The sequence below is a fragment of the Scyliorhinus canicula genome, chromosome 1 (genome assembly GCF_902713615.1).
Source record: "Scyliorhinus canicula chromosome 1, sScyCan1.1, whole genome shotgun sequence".
Lineage (NCBI taxonomy): Eukaryota > Metazoa > Chordata > Chondrichthyes > Carcharhiniformes > Scyliorhinidae > Scyliorhinus > Scyliorhinus canicula.
In genome coordinates, this window is record NC_052146.1 from 115,534,250 (window position 1) to 115,546,484 (window position 12,235).

At 46.6% G+C, this 12,235-nt stretch overlaps 1 protein-coding gene across 1 annotated transcript in view; it reads left to right on the forward strand.

Annotated features, from left to right (window-relative positions):
* Nucleotides 1-10,146, forward strand: part of LOC119966504 — a 143,043-nt gene extending 132,897 nt beyond the window's left edge. The window contains exons 18-22 of the mRNA XM_038798307.1: nt 1,548-1,687; nt 3,051-3,174; nt 3,503-3,661; nt 6,468-6,630; nt 9,389-10,146. Coding sequence (XP_038654235.1) covers nt 1,548-1,687; nt 3,051-3,174; nt 3,503-3,661; nt 6,468-6,630; nt 9,389-9,477 — 675 coding nt within the window. The 3' untranslated portion in view covers nt 9,478-10,146. The remainder of the gene's footprint in view (nt 1-1,547; nt 1,688-3,050; nt 3,175-3,502; nt 3,662-6,467; nt 6,631-9,388) is intronic.
* The last annotated feature ends 2,089 nt before the right edge of the window (nt 10,147-12,235 follow it).

Here is a 12,235-nt window from a genome sequence, read left to right on the forward strand (position 1 = left end):
CAGCAAAACAACGTAGGAGCGAGGCCTGTTGCTCCTGCGCCCACTTCCACCAGTCCTCGGGTGTTGCGCCGGCCGCCATTTTGTTTTTCTTCCCACGTTTTTTTTGGGGCGTTTCTGCAGCCTTTTTCACCATCTAGTGTGGGGCAAGTTCTTCCAGGCACCTTCCCCCACCGGGATATGTAGCAACAGCACTGTTTGGGGCCCTCAAAACGGCCCAAAAGCCCTTAAATAGCGGGAGCGCCGGCCGCCATTTTGTTTTTTTTCACCCGTTTTTTGGGGGGCGTTACTGCAGCCTTTTTCACCAGATAATGTGGGGCAAGTTCTTCCAGGCACCTTCCCCCACTAGGATGTGTAGAAACAGCGCCGTTTGGGGCCCTCAAAACGGCCCAAAAGTCCCTAAATAGCAGGAGTGCCGGCCGCCATTTTGTTTTTCTTCCCCCGTTTTTTTGGGGGAGTTACTGCAGCCTTTTTCTTCTTCCCACTCCAGGTGAGCACCATATAGTGTGGGGCAAGTTCTTCCAGGCACCTTCCCCCACCGGGATGCGTAGAAACAGCTCCGTTTGGGGCCCTCGAAACGGCCCAAAAGTCCCTAAATAGCAGGAGCTGCCGAATGTGTGGCTTAGCTCCGCATAGCCGCAACTGGAAGTCCCTTGGATGAGAGTTTAAGCTGAGGGTTTGTCTGCATCCAAATTGCTGAAAAATATACGGCAGTGCTTTTTTGAAGAAAAGGAGGGGAGTTTTCAATGATCTCCTGGTCAATATTTAGCCTTAAAACCGACACATTGCAACAACTTACTCAGCCATTACCGCCAGGTACAGGAGGTTGCTGGCCTATGAATTCCTCTCGGGCAACAATGAATTGAAACGTGAAAAGGAATTAGAGCAAAATGTCAGGCTTCCTGTGTTGTGTTACCACCCAAGGTGAATTTAAATCCCACTGAGTGCTTGGTCTGAAATATAAGATTTTTTCAGCTTCTCAAAGATGAGCAAGGGAAAGGTTCAGAGTTTCCTCTCCAATTCCTATCTCGGCCATATTGGGGAAGTATGTATTGAGTGAAGATAATGGTATCTCCCACCAAAGACCTCCAATGGGTCATCCCACCTAGGTGGCCCTCAGCAACCTGGCAACAGTGACCACATTTAAGTACTTAATTGACTGTGAAGGGCTTTGAGCCCATCTGAGCTCACTATATTCAAGCAAGTTCTTTTTTTTTTAAATCTTTTTATTGGCATTTCTCCTATTTATAAACAAATGTGCATATATGTACATCACATTTGTACTTTATTGTACAGAGATTTATTTTGTCTTTCATTTAATTGTCCTTATTAAATAAACACAAAATAAATCTCTAAGCAAGTTCTTTCTTGATGAGACAGTGTTTGCCTCGGTTGTCCCACAGTTTCCCAGTTAAATTTTAAAAATATCTTCATCTCTCACAAGAATTGAGTTGAAAAGCGTGCCTGAAAACCAGGATTTGTTTATGGCGGATCAAAGAGAGTAATGGAGTTAGTGTGTTCTCCATTTGATAACAGTCTGTCTCCTGTAGGTCTTCTCTGAGCCATCACTCACTTTATATAGTTTGGAGAACTTGGAAGGAAAGGAGATTGAGCTGGACTCGGAAGTGAAGAATCTGCTTTCGGATGGTTACAACAATCTGGTTCTGTCTCTCCATGTCAGTGGCGGTGTGTAAGTATTGAGTGATTTTACTGAATAATAATACTTTGGTGACTCTTTTTGGAAAGTGAAATTGTTTATTTTGCGGAGCAAATATTGTCAGTCAATGAGTTGGAGGTGGGAGTGGAACATTTACTCATAAACTGCGGCAAACAGAATTTCCAAACTACAGCAAAGTATCCCAATAAAAGCAGGATTATTTCTCCAGCAAAAATGCTGTTAGTGGAGGATAGTTACACAATAAGGGTTATGTGCGTAAAATCAATCAGCAGTCCAGTGTCCAGACATGGGTGTCAGGAATTACTCATTCACCTCCATTGTGACAGGGGTTTGTGGTGTCACAATATATTTTTCTTTGACATCTGTGATTGCTGCATCCTGGAATATATATATTTTATATATATATTAGTCACCTGTGTTGATCAGATCAGATAGTGTGACAGAGATGAGCGACGAGATGCTCACTGTCCAGTTCCTATTTAAGTCGCATTAAATAGGCTGGTATTGAATGGAGGGAATGGGATTTTCCTACCAGTGGCATTAATGATTTTGTCACAGCTGAGTGTCCCTCCTTCTGCAACAAGGCCTGTTATGGGAGAGAGCAGAGCCCGTTTCCAAGTTCAATATCAGGCAACCCACCGGATAATTGGGGGAGAAACCCCAAAACCAGAAACTTGTGGTCACATCACTTTTTAATTGCAAAGCAAGGACTATTCCTACTTTAAAGGAGGTTATTTTAGAAGAGTGCAACATGATTGGTGAGACAAATTTTGTCTCACTTATCTGATGCATTGTTTTATGGAGCACGTGTCCCACAGACAATTAGAAAAGCTCCTTGTTATCTGTTTGGAATATTCTCGACTGTCAAACGGACTTCTTTCTCAGTTTCTATATTTCTGTAACTATTGAGGAAAATAGTTTAAAGAAAAATGGGAAAAAACATATATTTTTTAAAAACACTGTTCTGAATGCGCTCCTGTGTTGCCTGAAGCTCTGTTCTGGGGTTAGCTCTTTGATTTCCAGAGACTCTGAACAATGTTGAAGTTTGGGGAAAGTCTCCTATTGTGCAATTGAGACAGTTTCAAACTGTGGCTGGTTATACAGCCTGAGATTGGTTCCACGTGGCAGTTTCTGAGCATTGTGACAGTGAGTAGTATCCTAACATGAACACAGTGGGCAGAACTACCAAGATCCCAGGCACGAACATCTCTGGCCCAACAACTCCATTGTGACTGCATCGTGATACAAGGTTCCCAGGCGCTCCACACCGCGAACCAGTCAGTGACAGGTGGCATGGAAGCCCAGAAGTTAAAGGGTATTAAGAGAGCTGATGTTGTCATGCTGTGACTCACCTGTTTCTCTTTGCAATCTTCAGCTGGGTGGTATACGAGCACAGCAACTTTCGAGGTCGGCAAGTTCTCCTGGAGCCAGTTGAGATTTCAAACTGGCCAAAGTACAGCGGCTTCTCCAGGATTGGATCCATATCACCAGTCTCTCAGGTTAGTGCAAGGCTAGGTGCTTCTTGTCAATGGTCAGTCAAACCTAAAGCCCAAAACTCAACCTGCAATCTATTGTCCTTTTTAAAACCAAATCTTGCTATCTCTCTATTAAAACTTGCTGACTCCGATCTTCTCTCCCAGTCGTGGGATCCCAGACTAGAGGTTTCAGTACTTCAGCTTCTCTCCTTCGAGTGTACAAAGTTCCCTGACCTAAATTATATTGTGCTGATTCCCTCACTCCTGCTGCAACACAGGTATGAGGGAAGCAAAGAGGGACCATTACTCCAGCTGATCCTCAAGGTTAAATCCTTTGTCTTTGTCTTTACAGAAACCTGCACTTTTTCAAATCAGGAATAAAGAGACCAAGGGTCTCCTATCGGTTACTGTGTGTCTGGAGGATGTAAAGTCTGGTCGAGTCATCATTGCTCCTGAGAATAAGAAACTTGAGCAGCTCTGGTTCTATGAGAAAGGGATGCTGAAACCCAAAGTAAGATGCTTGCTGTTCAGTTATGCTGATCCCACATATAAAGAGGGGATCATGATTGACAACCTTTCTTTGAATGTCACATAGTTTGGGGTGCTTGAGTGATGCAGTGATGCTCAAGCTGTGCGGTAGGGTTGGCATGGCGACGCAGGAAATTAAAAATCGCTGGGCATTCGGACTGTTGTTACAACATCGTGGGCTAGTGCGTGGTGAATTCCAGCTGGACACTTGACCCGGACTCGCATTCACGAGTGAATTCACCAATAATTCTTAGAAAAATACTCAAAGTCTTTGGCCCTTGGCTGTCCAATAATTACAGTCACCAAGGTTGTAAATGTAAACAATTTTTAAAAAATAAATTTAGGGTACCCAAATAATATTTTCCAATTATGGGGCAATTTAGCGTGGCCAATCCACCTACCCTGCACAGCTTTGGGTTTGGGGACGAAACCCACGCAAACACTGGGCGAATGTGAAAACTCCACACGGATAGTGACCCTGAGCCGGGATCGAACCTGGGATCTCGGCGCTGTGAGGCAGCAGTGCTAACCACTGCGCCACCGTGCTGCCCTAAATGTAAACACAATTTTTTTTTAATAACAAGAACTATAATGAAACATACAGCGAATACAACTGGTTAACTATTATCTAATTCCTAATTTCCTGCTTTAACTTGCCCCACCCTCTACACACGCACACACAAGACAGACAAACACAGAGTGAATGAAAAGGGTAAAAATCATAAGTAAAAGAGAAAAAAGAATCTTTGATTCAGATGGTGGTTTTTAGCACCATGCTCCTCTTCAAATTTCTGATTCTCTCTGCTACTTGACTTAAAGAAACACATCTCCATTAATCACCCGTGGATCAAAAATGATAATGGCAAAATAAAAGAAAGGCGAAATAAGGGAATAACAGGAAGGACCCTTACACTGTGTTCCTACTTCCTCCCTACCTGTATCCCTACAAGCAGAACAAGGCCAATGACTTCACCTTGCTGACATCGAGACAGGGAGTAGGCAATTCAGCCCCGAGAGCCTGTTCCCTCATGTTGACCCAGAACTGGACACTCTCCAAGGAGGAATCTGGCAGAAGTCAAAGGCAGACAAGAAATAGTGTCCGGGTACAGTCAGGGTAATCATTGACCAGGGTGAAGGGAGGGCATCGAAAAATAGAACTCCCAACATGAAGGAGGAATTGGAAAACAAACTGGAAAACAAACAAACAAACATAGTCGTTCTGTTATTGGACTAATAATCCAGATCTTGAGCAAATAATCTGTAGACACGAGTTTGAATCCCACCTTGGCAGTTCGTTGGGTAACATAAATTCAGATCATTTTAGAAAATCTGGAATAACAAGATAGTATCCGTAATGATGATCATGAAAGTACCGTTTCCTCATAAAAACAGGTTTGTTACCTGGTCTGACCGATATGTGACTACAGTCCCAAACCAACACGCTATTTATTATTAACTGTCCTCTGGCTTGCCAGGACATTGTAATCAGTTGTTTAGGGAATGGTAATAAATTCTAGCACTGCCAGCAATGCCCAGATCCCATAAATAAATTATTGCCAGAGGAATGCAAGAGCCAATTCGAGACCAAATGAAGATCTGTTGGTTGAGGCCAAAGGTCTGTCCGAGGTACTAAATGAGCATATTGCATGTTTACCCAGGAAGAAGGGTAGTGCCATAGGGCTGCAGGATTTAACTGTCGTTCATAAAATGGGAGCTGAATAATTCTTGTACTTACAAGCCAGGTAGTCCAACATTAGTGATGGGGAAGCTTTTAGAAACCATAATTTGGGTGAAAATTAACAGTTACTTTGACAAATGTGGACTAATAAGGAAAGGTTGGCATTAATTTGTTGAGAGAAAATTGCGTTCTGATGAGATAAGTGTGGTTTGATGAGGGTAGCGTAGATGATATGTATGGAGATTTTGAAAGGGTTTTGATGAAGCGTCACATGTTAAGCCTCTTAGCAAAATTTAAAACTCATGGGGCAGCAGCAACACAGATACAAAAACTGGCTCCAGGATGGAAAACAGTCGCGGGAATGGCTGTTTCTGAAATTGGAGGGGGCTGTTCGGTGGTGTTCCCCAGGGTTCAGGACGAGGACCACGACCATTTAGGTTTGTATTCATTACTTGCATTTAGGACACAGCAGCTGATATCTTATCTGAAAGGCAGTACCTCCAACAGTGCAGCAAGCAGCCAATACCACAATGGAGTGGCTGGATCCCACAGCTCTCTGATTCAGAAACACGAATGCAGCCCACTGAGCCACAGCTGATTGCTGGCTGAGAATATGATTGGCCTCAAAGATAATGCCCTCCACAGTCATGTAATCCAATGATGCTCACTCACTAGACTTGCATCATCAAGAAAAGTTGTTTAGTGTCACAGAACAGCTCGGTAACATGGGAATCCATGCCAAAGGGGTTTAGAGGGAACGTGAGGAAAACCATCTGGAACTCACTGCCTGAAAGAGCAGTGGAGGCAGAGACTCGCATAACATTTAAGTATTTAAATGTGCGTTTGCAATGCCAGGTATACAAGGCTATGGGCCGAGTGCTGGAAAATGGGATTAGAATATTTAGGTGATCGTTTTTGACACGGCGCAGATGCAATTGGCTGAAGGGAATTTTCTGTGCTGTAGACCTCTATGAAACCAACAAGAGCCAATATGTTGAGAAGAGTTTGTAATACAAGCACCAAAGTCTGTTTGACAATAGATCAACAGACAAACCTTCATTGTGCCTCTGTCCATTTCCTACTTAATATACCTTTCCTCCCTGTATTGCAGTTTTCTCCGGAAATGAGCCTTCAAACCATTGGTACAGTGACTGATGACGGCAGTAAGGTTGTTCTATGGTCTGAGAAACGGATGTCGAGGCATTGCTGGACTTTTGAACTCAGTGGCACAATCCAGAGTCTCTTGTACAAGGGGCTGGTGCTTGACATCAAAGGTGAGTGTTGTCTGAACTGTTACTTTGTGAACATAGTGTCTTGGAGCCCAGCCTCAATGCCCCAAACTATTGGGAAAACCGAAAACATTGGGCTGGATTCTCCGTTTGTAAGAGTCCCCACACCGGCGTGAAAACTGTGGTGTTTTACGCCAGGAAAACTGGTGAAAAACAACCACCGGTTTCCCTGATCCGGGGGGAGGGGTCGATCAGGGAGGCAGCTCTAGTTGCCGATATGGTCTGGAGCATTGCCGGGTCTGTGGTTGCACATGCGCATGGCGAACGTAGCCTGCGGACCCGGACTGCAAAAATAGTATCACCCTTCGGACACTTGCGTGCCCCAAACCACCCCCCCCCTCTCCCCCCCCCCCCCCCCCCCCCACCCCAGTGTCCCAGTGTCCCCAGCCCCATATTAAAGCTCTTCCTGCTCGTGGATCGGCCGTCCCCGACTGTGAGCTAGTGAGTCACTGTTTAAAAATAACAGATCATCCACTGAAAACGCAGACGAGGAGAACTTTTTTCTCAGACTTGCGAGCCTTTGGAACTCGCTTCTGGAAAAGCTGGTGTAAGCAAAGTCTGAATATTTTTAAGACAAAGTGAGAGAAGGGCAGCACGGTGGCCTAGTGGTTAGCACAACCGCCTCACGGCGCTGAGGTCCCAGGTTCGATCCCGGCTCTGGGTCACTGTCTGTGTGGAGTTTGCACATTCTCCCCGTGTCTGCGTGGGTTTCACCCCCACAACCCAAAAATGTGCAGAGTAGGTTGATTGGCCATGCTAAATTGCCCCTTAATTGGAAAAAATAATTGGGTAATCTAAATTTATTAAAACAAAGGCAAAGTGAGAGAAATCCTGGTAAGCCGAGGTTTAAAAGGTTATCAGGAGTACGTGGGAATGTGAAATCAAGGTTAAAATCAGATTAGCCAATTCTTACTGAATGGAGGAGCAGCTCAAAGAGCCAAGTGTCCCACTCCTGCCTCTAATTTGTTTGTTCATATGTACTTTACATGTCAACAAAAGTGGAATGAAGAGGCTACACTTCAGCAACCGAACACAGCCACTTCCTGCTTTTGACAAATTGATGAGTTGATTGGAGTATAAAACAGCGTCCATTCTGGGCGGGATTAAAGGGGTTGCTCCCGCTATCTAACAGCACTTTTTCTTCGGACCTCGATGCGGAACGCCTCGCCAAGGCCGCACTCAGCCACATTTCCTGCCATGAGGCGCTCCTCCGTGCAAGAAGAGATCGGGATGCCTCGAACCCCCAATGCCCCAACTCGACTGTTTGGGGGTCCTGGTTGTGGGCAAAATGCCACTTGGGCACTGGCGCAGCCAGCCTGGCAACCTGGCAGTGCTCCTGCTGGCCTGTCAGTACCCATGTGGCACTGCCAGGGTGTCAAGCGTACCGTGCCAAGGTGCCCAGGTGGCATCAGTGCCAGGATGCCCCCCTGCCCAGACAGCAGTCAACCAATGGGGCCTCCGATTGCCTGGGAGACCTGCTCAAATACTGGTGCGCCTAGACCTCGTTTGTGGGGACTGGTACTAATCGGCTCCCGGCTGGGATCTCCTTGGTGAGGCCAGTAGATCCCGGGAGCCAGTTCAATCTGGCGAAGGCAGAGATGTGAGTTTTTAAACAATGAGCGGGATCTAGATTGCGATGTCTCACAAGATCTCATTAGATCTCGCGAGGCATAGTGACCATTGGGAATCCTGGGAGAGGCCTCTCCCGGGAGCTACTGGCCGCGTCCCATCCCAGCCGTGTCCCATCCTGATTCCGGTGGGACGTGGCCAGTAAAATCACATCCAAAGAGTCAAAAACATTCGGCCCATCACTCCTATTCTTTCCACACAGCCTATGTACACACTGTTCCATCATGGACACTGCCAAGCCATTTAACCTCCCCCATAACCTCCACATGTTGGTTGACTCTTCGATTATGTCGAAGCTGTCAGTGATCTTATGACTGAAATGTCCAATGTGAGATCGGCATGGGGGTGCACAGAACAAAATGTCTGTAGGTTACAGTACAGCCAAACTTACTCCAAGGAATTTAATTCTGTTGTGTGCTGCTGCCCCCATTCTCTTGGCTGATAGGATGATCCCAGTATGGAGGAAGATCCAAGATGTCTAGGCAGCTTGGCAGCTACAGGATAGCCAGTACGGGATGTTTTTGCCCTTTGCAGCAGACCACACTGTTACCGTTGTGCCACCTGCATCAAATGTACCAAATACTTGTCAGTGTCGCCTTCTATGCCACAATGAACTTTGTTTTGCCCTTCCAATATCTCAACCTCCACTTTGAGGTGGAGGTTAACAGGAAGAAGAGTGGATTAGGCTTGAAATGAGATGCTGTAGATCAGAATTGTCATCTGATCAACAGTCAAGTGCCTCACAACCTTTGAACTCCTTTGCGCGCACACACACGCACGCACACCAATCTGTTACCAAATTCACTTAGCCTCTCCACTTCCATTGCTCTTGCTGTTTGCCTCTCCCAACATCCGATTCCAGGGATGTGGAAATATTCCTTCTAACCTTTGATCTCTGTGGAGTACAATCCCCAAGCCTGTGCTAAACCAACTGATCCTCTCCAGGGATAGCAGTTAAGTGGGGAACTGTCCGTATTTATGCCAATGTACTTTAAGTATTGACTTTAGGAGAAAACTGGAGTGGGGTTGGGACAGAAAGATGTCTTGTGTGCTTGAGTGGCTGTTTGCTGTTTTTATCAACCTGTTGACATGATTCTTGTCTCCTTCACTTTAGGCGGCAAGTCTTATGACCGGGACTCTGCGATGATCTGTAAATGCGATGAGGAGAAACTGACTCAACAGTGGGATATTCAGATGATGTAACGATATAAATGACTGAGGAGCAGATTAAAGAAGCTGACACAAGAACTCTTGACCCCCCCCCCCCCCCATGATCACCCGCTCCACTGATCCCTTTGACCCTTGTACCACCTCACTTTGGGACAAGGGTGTTCTCCATTTTCTAACAGGCAACCTCCTGAGATTTGGGCTCCTCCTCCCCTGGATGTGCGTGTGCGTCATCCCTCATTACAACTGCATCCAACTTATTGTCCTCGACACATGTGGAGACACCCCCACCTCAGGGTGCTGATGTGGAATGGGGGTGGCTGGAGGAGGAAGTTGGGCAAAGGAATGCGTATCAACAAGGGGCAGAACACACACCTAGAGGAGGGCCCTGTGTAGTTTTTAAAACTAATATTTTAATGTACTGAGAGTTTCGAATTTCTTACCAGGAATTGCAATTTGGGAATCCCTGGATCCTGGAAGAGGGAGTTGGATAGTGATCCAGGGGTGAGAGGAAATTCTGTATATATATTTTTTTACTTTATGGCCTTTTAACTGTACTAGTCAGAAGTAACTATTGTCAGAATTACTTGCAGCCATGTGTAACTTTCTTACAAATGTAATTTTAATACACTGAACACATTTATTTTAAATGCATTGTTGACTTGGATACAATGAAAGAGGAATGTTAAACAAACTCAAAAATCGCTGTTGTTAACTCCACTTGCTTCTTGGGTTGTGGGTGAGACTGGCATTTATTGTCTTCCCTTCTTGCCTGAGGCTATTGACAGTTTGCAGCATAGTGTGGGGCTGGAGTTACTCGCACAGATTACCCTGCATGAAGAGGCCTGTTCACTGGAAGAATCCAAATGAAACAATTGGCTTTTCTAAACAAGCCATATCATGGCCTTCGTGCTTTGTTCTGTATAGAGTTCTTCGTACTCTGTTCCATATGGTGGTCTTCATGCTCTGTTCCTTATCGTGGTTTTCACCTTCTGTTCCGCATCGTGTTATTCGCGCTCTGTGCTGTATTGTGGTCTTCACACTGTGTTCCGAATCGTGTTATTTGTGTCTGTTCCGAATCGTGTTATTTGTGTCTGTTCCAAATCGTGTTATTTTTGTCTGTTCCATATCACGATCTTCAAGTTCTGTTCTGTATCACGATCTTTGCGCTCTTTTCTGTATAGTAGTCTTCATGGTCTGTATTATTCGCACTCTGTTCCGAGTCGTGTTACTCGCGCTCTGTTCCGAGTCGTGTTTTTCGCGCTCTGTTCCGAGTCGTGTTACTCGCGTTCTGTTCCGAGTCGTGTTTTTCGCGCTCTGTTCCGAGTCGTGTTACTCGCGCTCTGTTCCGAGTCGTGTTACTCGCGCTCTGTTCCGAGTCGTGTTTTTCGCGCTCTGTTCCGAGTCGTGTTACTCGCGCTCTGTTCCGAGGCGTGTTTTTCGCGCTCTGTTCCGAGTCGTGTTACTCGCGCTCTGTTCCGAGTCGTGTTACTCGCGCTCTGTTCCGAGTCGTGTTACTCGCGCTCTGTTCCGAGTCGTGTTACTCGCGTTCTGTTCCGAGTCGTGTTACTCGCGCTCTGTTCCGAGTCGTGTTACTCGCGCTCTGTTCCGAGTCGTGTTACTCGCGCTCTGTTCCAAGTCGTGTTACTCGCGTTCTGTTCCGAGTCGTGTTACTCGCGCTCTGTTCCGAGGCGTGTTTTTCGCGCTCTGTTCCGAGTCGTGTTACTCGCGCTCTGTTCCGAGTCGTGTTACTCGCGCTCTGTTCCGAGTCGTGTTACTCGCGCTCTGTTCCGAGTCGTGTTACTCGCGCTCTGTTCCGAGTCGTGTTACTCGCGCTCTGTTCCGAGTCGTGTTTTTCGCGCTCTGTTCCGAGTCGTGTTACTCGCGCTCTGTTCCGAGTCGTGTTACTCGCGCTCTGTTCCGAGTCGTGTTACTCGCGCTCTGTTCCGAGTCGTGTTACTCGCGCTCTGTTCCGAGTCGTGTTACTCGCGTTCTGTTCCGAGTCGTGTTACTCACGCTCTGTTCCGAGGCGTGTTACTCGCGCTCTGTTCCGAGTCGTGTTACTCGCGCTCTGTTCCGAGTCGTGTTACTCGCGCTCTGTTCCGAGTCGTGTTACTCGCGTTCTGTTCCGAGTCGTGTTACTCGCGTTCTGTTCCGAGTCGTGTTACTCGCGTTCTGTTCCGAGTCGTGTTACTCGCGCTCTGTTCCGAGGCGTGTTACTCGCGCTCTGTTCCGAGTCGTGTTACTCGCGTTCTGTTCCGAGTCATGTTTTTCGCGCTCTGTTCCGAGTCGTGTTACTCGCGCTCTGTTCCGAGTCGTGTTACTCGCGCTCTGTTCCGAGTCGTGTTACTCGCGCTCTGTTCCGAGTCGTGTTACTCGCGCTCTGTTCCGAGTCGTGTTACTCGCGCTCTGTTCCGAGTCATGTTTTTCGCGCTCTGTTCCGAGTCGTGTTACTTGCGCTCTGTTCCGAGTCGTATTTTTCGCGCTCTGTTCCGAGTCGTGTTTTTCGCGCTCTGTTCCGAGGCGTGTTTTTCGCGCTCTGTTCCGAGTCGTGTTTTTCGCGCTCTGTTCCGAGTCGTGTTTTTCGCGCTCTGTTCCGAGTCGTGTTTTTCGCGCTCTGTTCCGAGTCGTGTTACTCGCGCTCTGTTCCGAATCGTGTTATTTGTGTCTGTTCCATATCACGATCTTCAAGTTCTGTTCTGTATCACGATCTTTGCGCTCTTTTCTGTATAGTAGTCTTCATGGTCTGTATTATTCGCACTCTGTTCCGAGTCGTGTTACTCGCGCTCTGTTC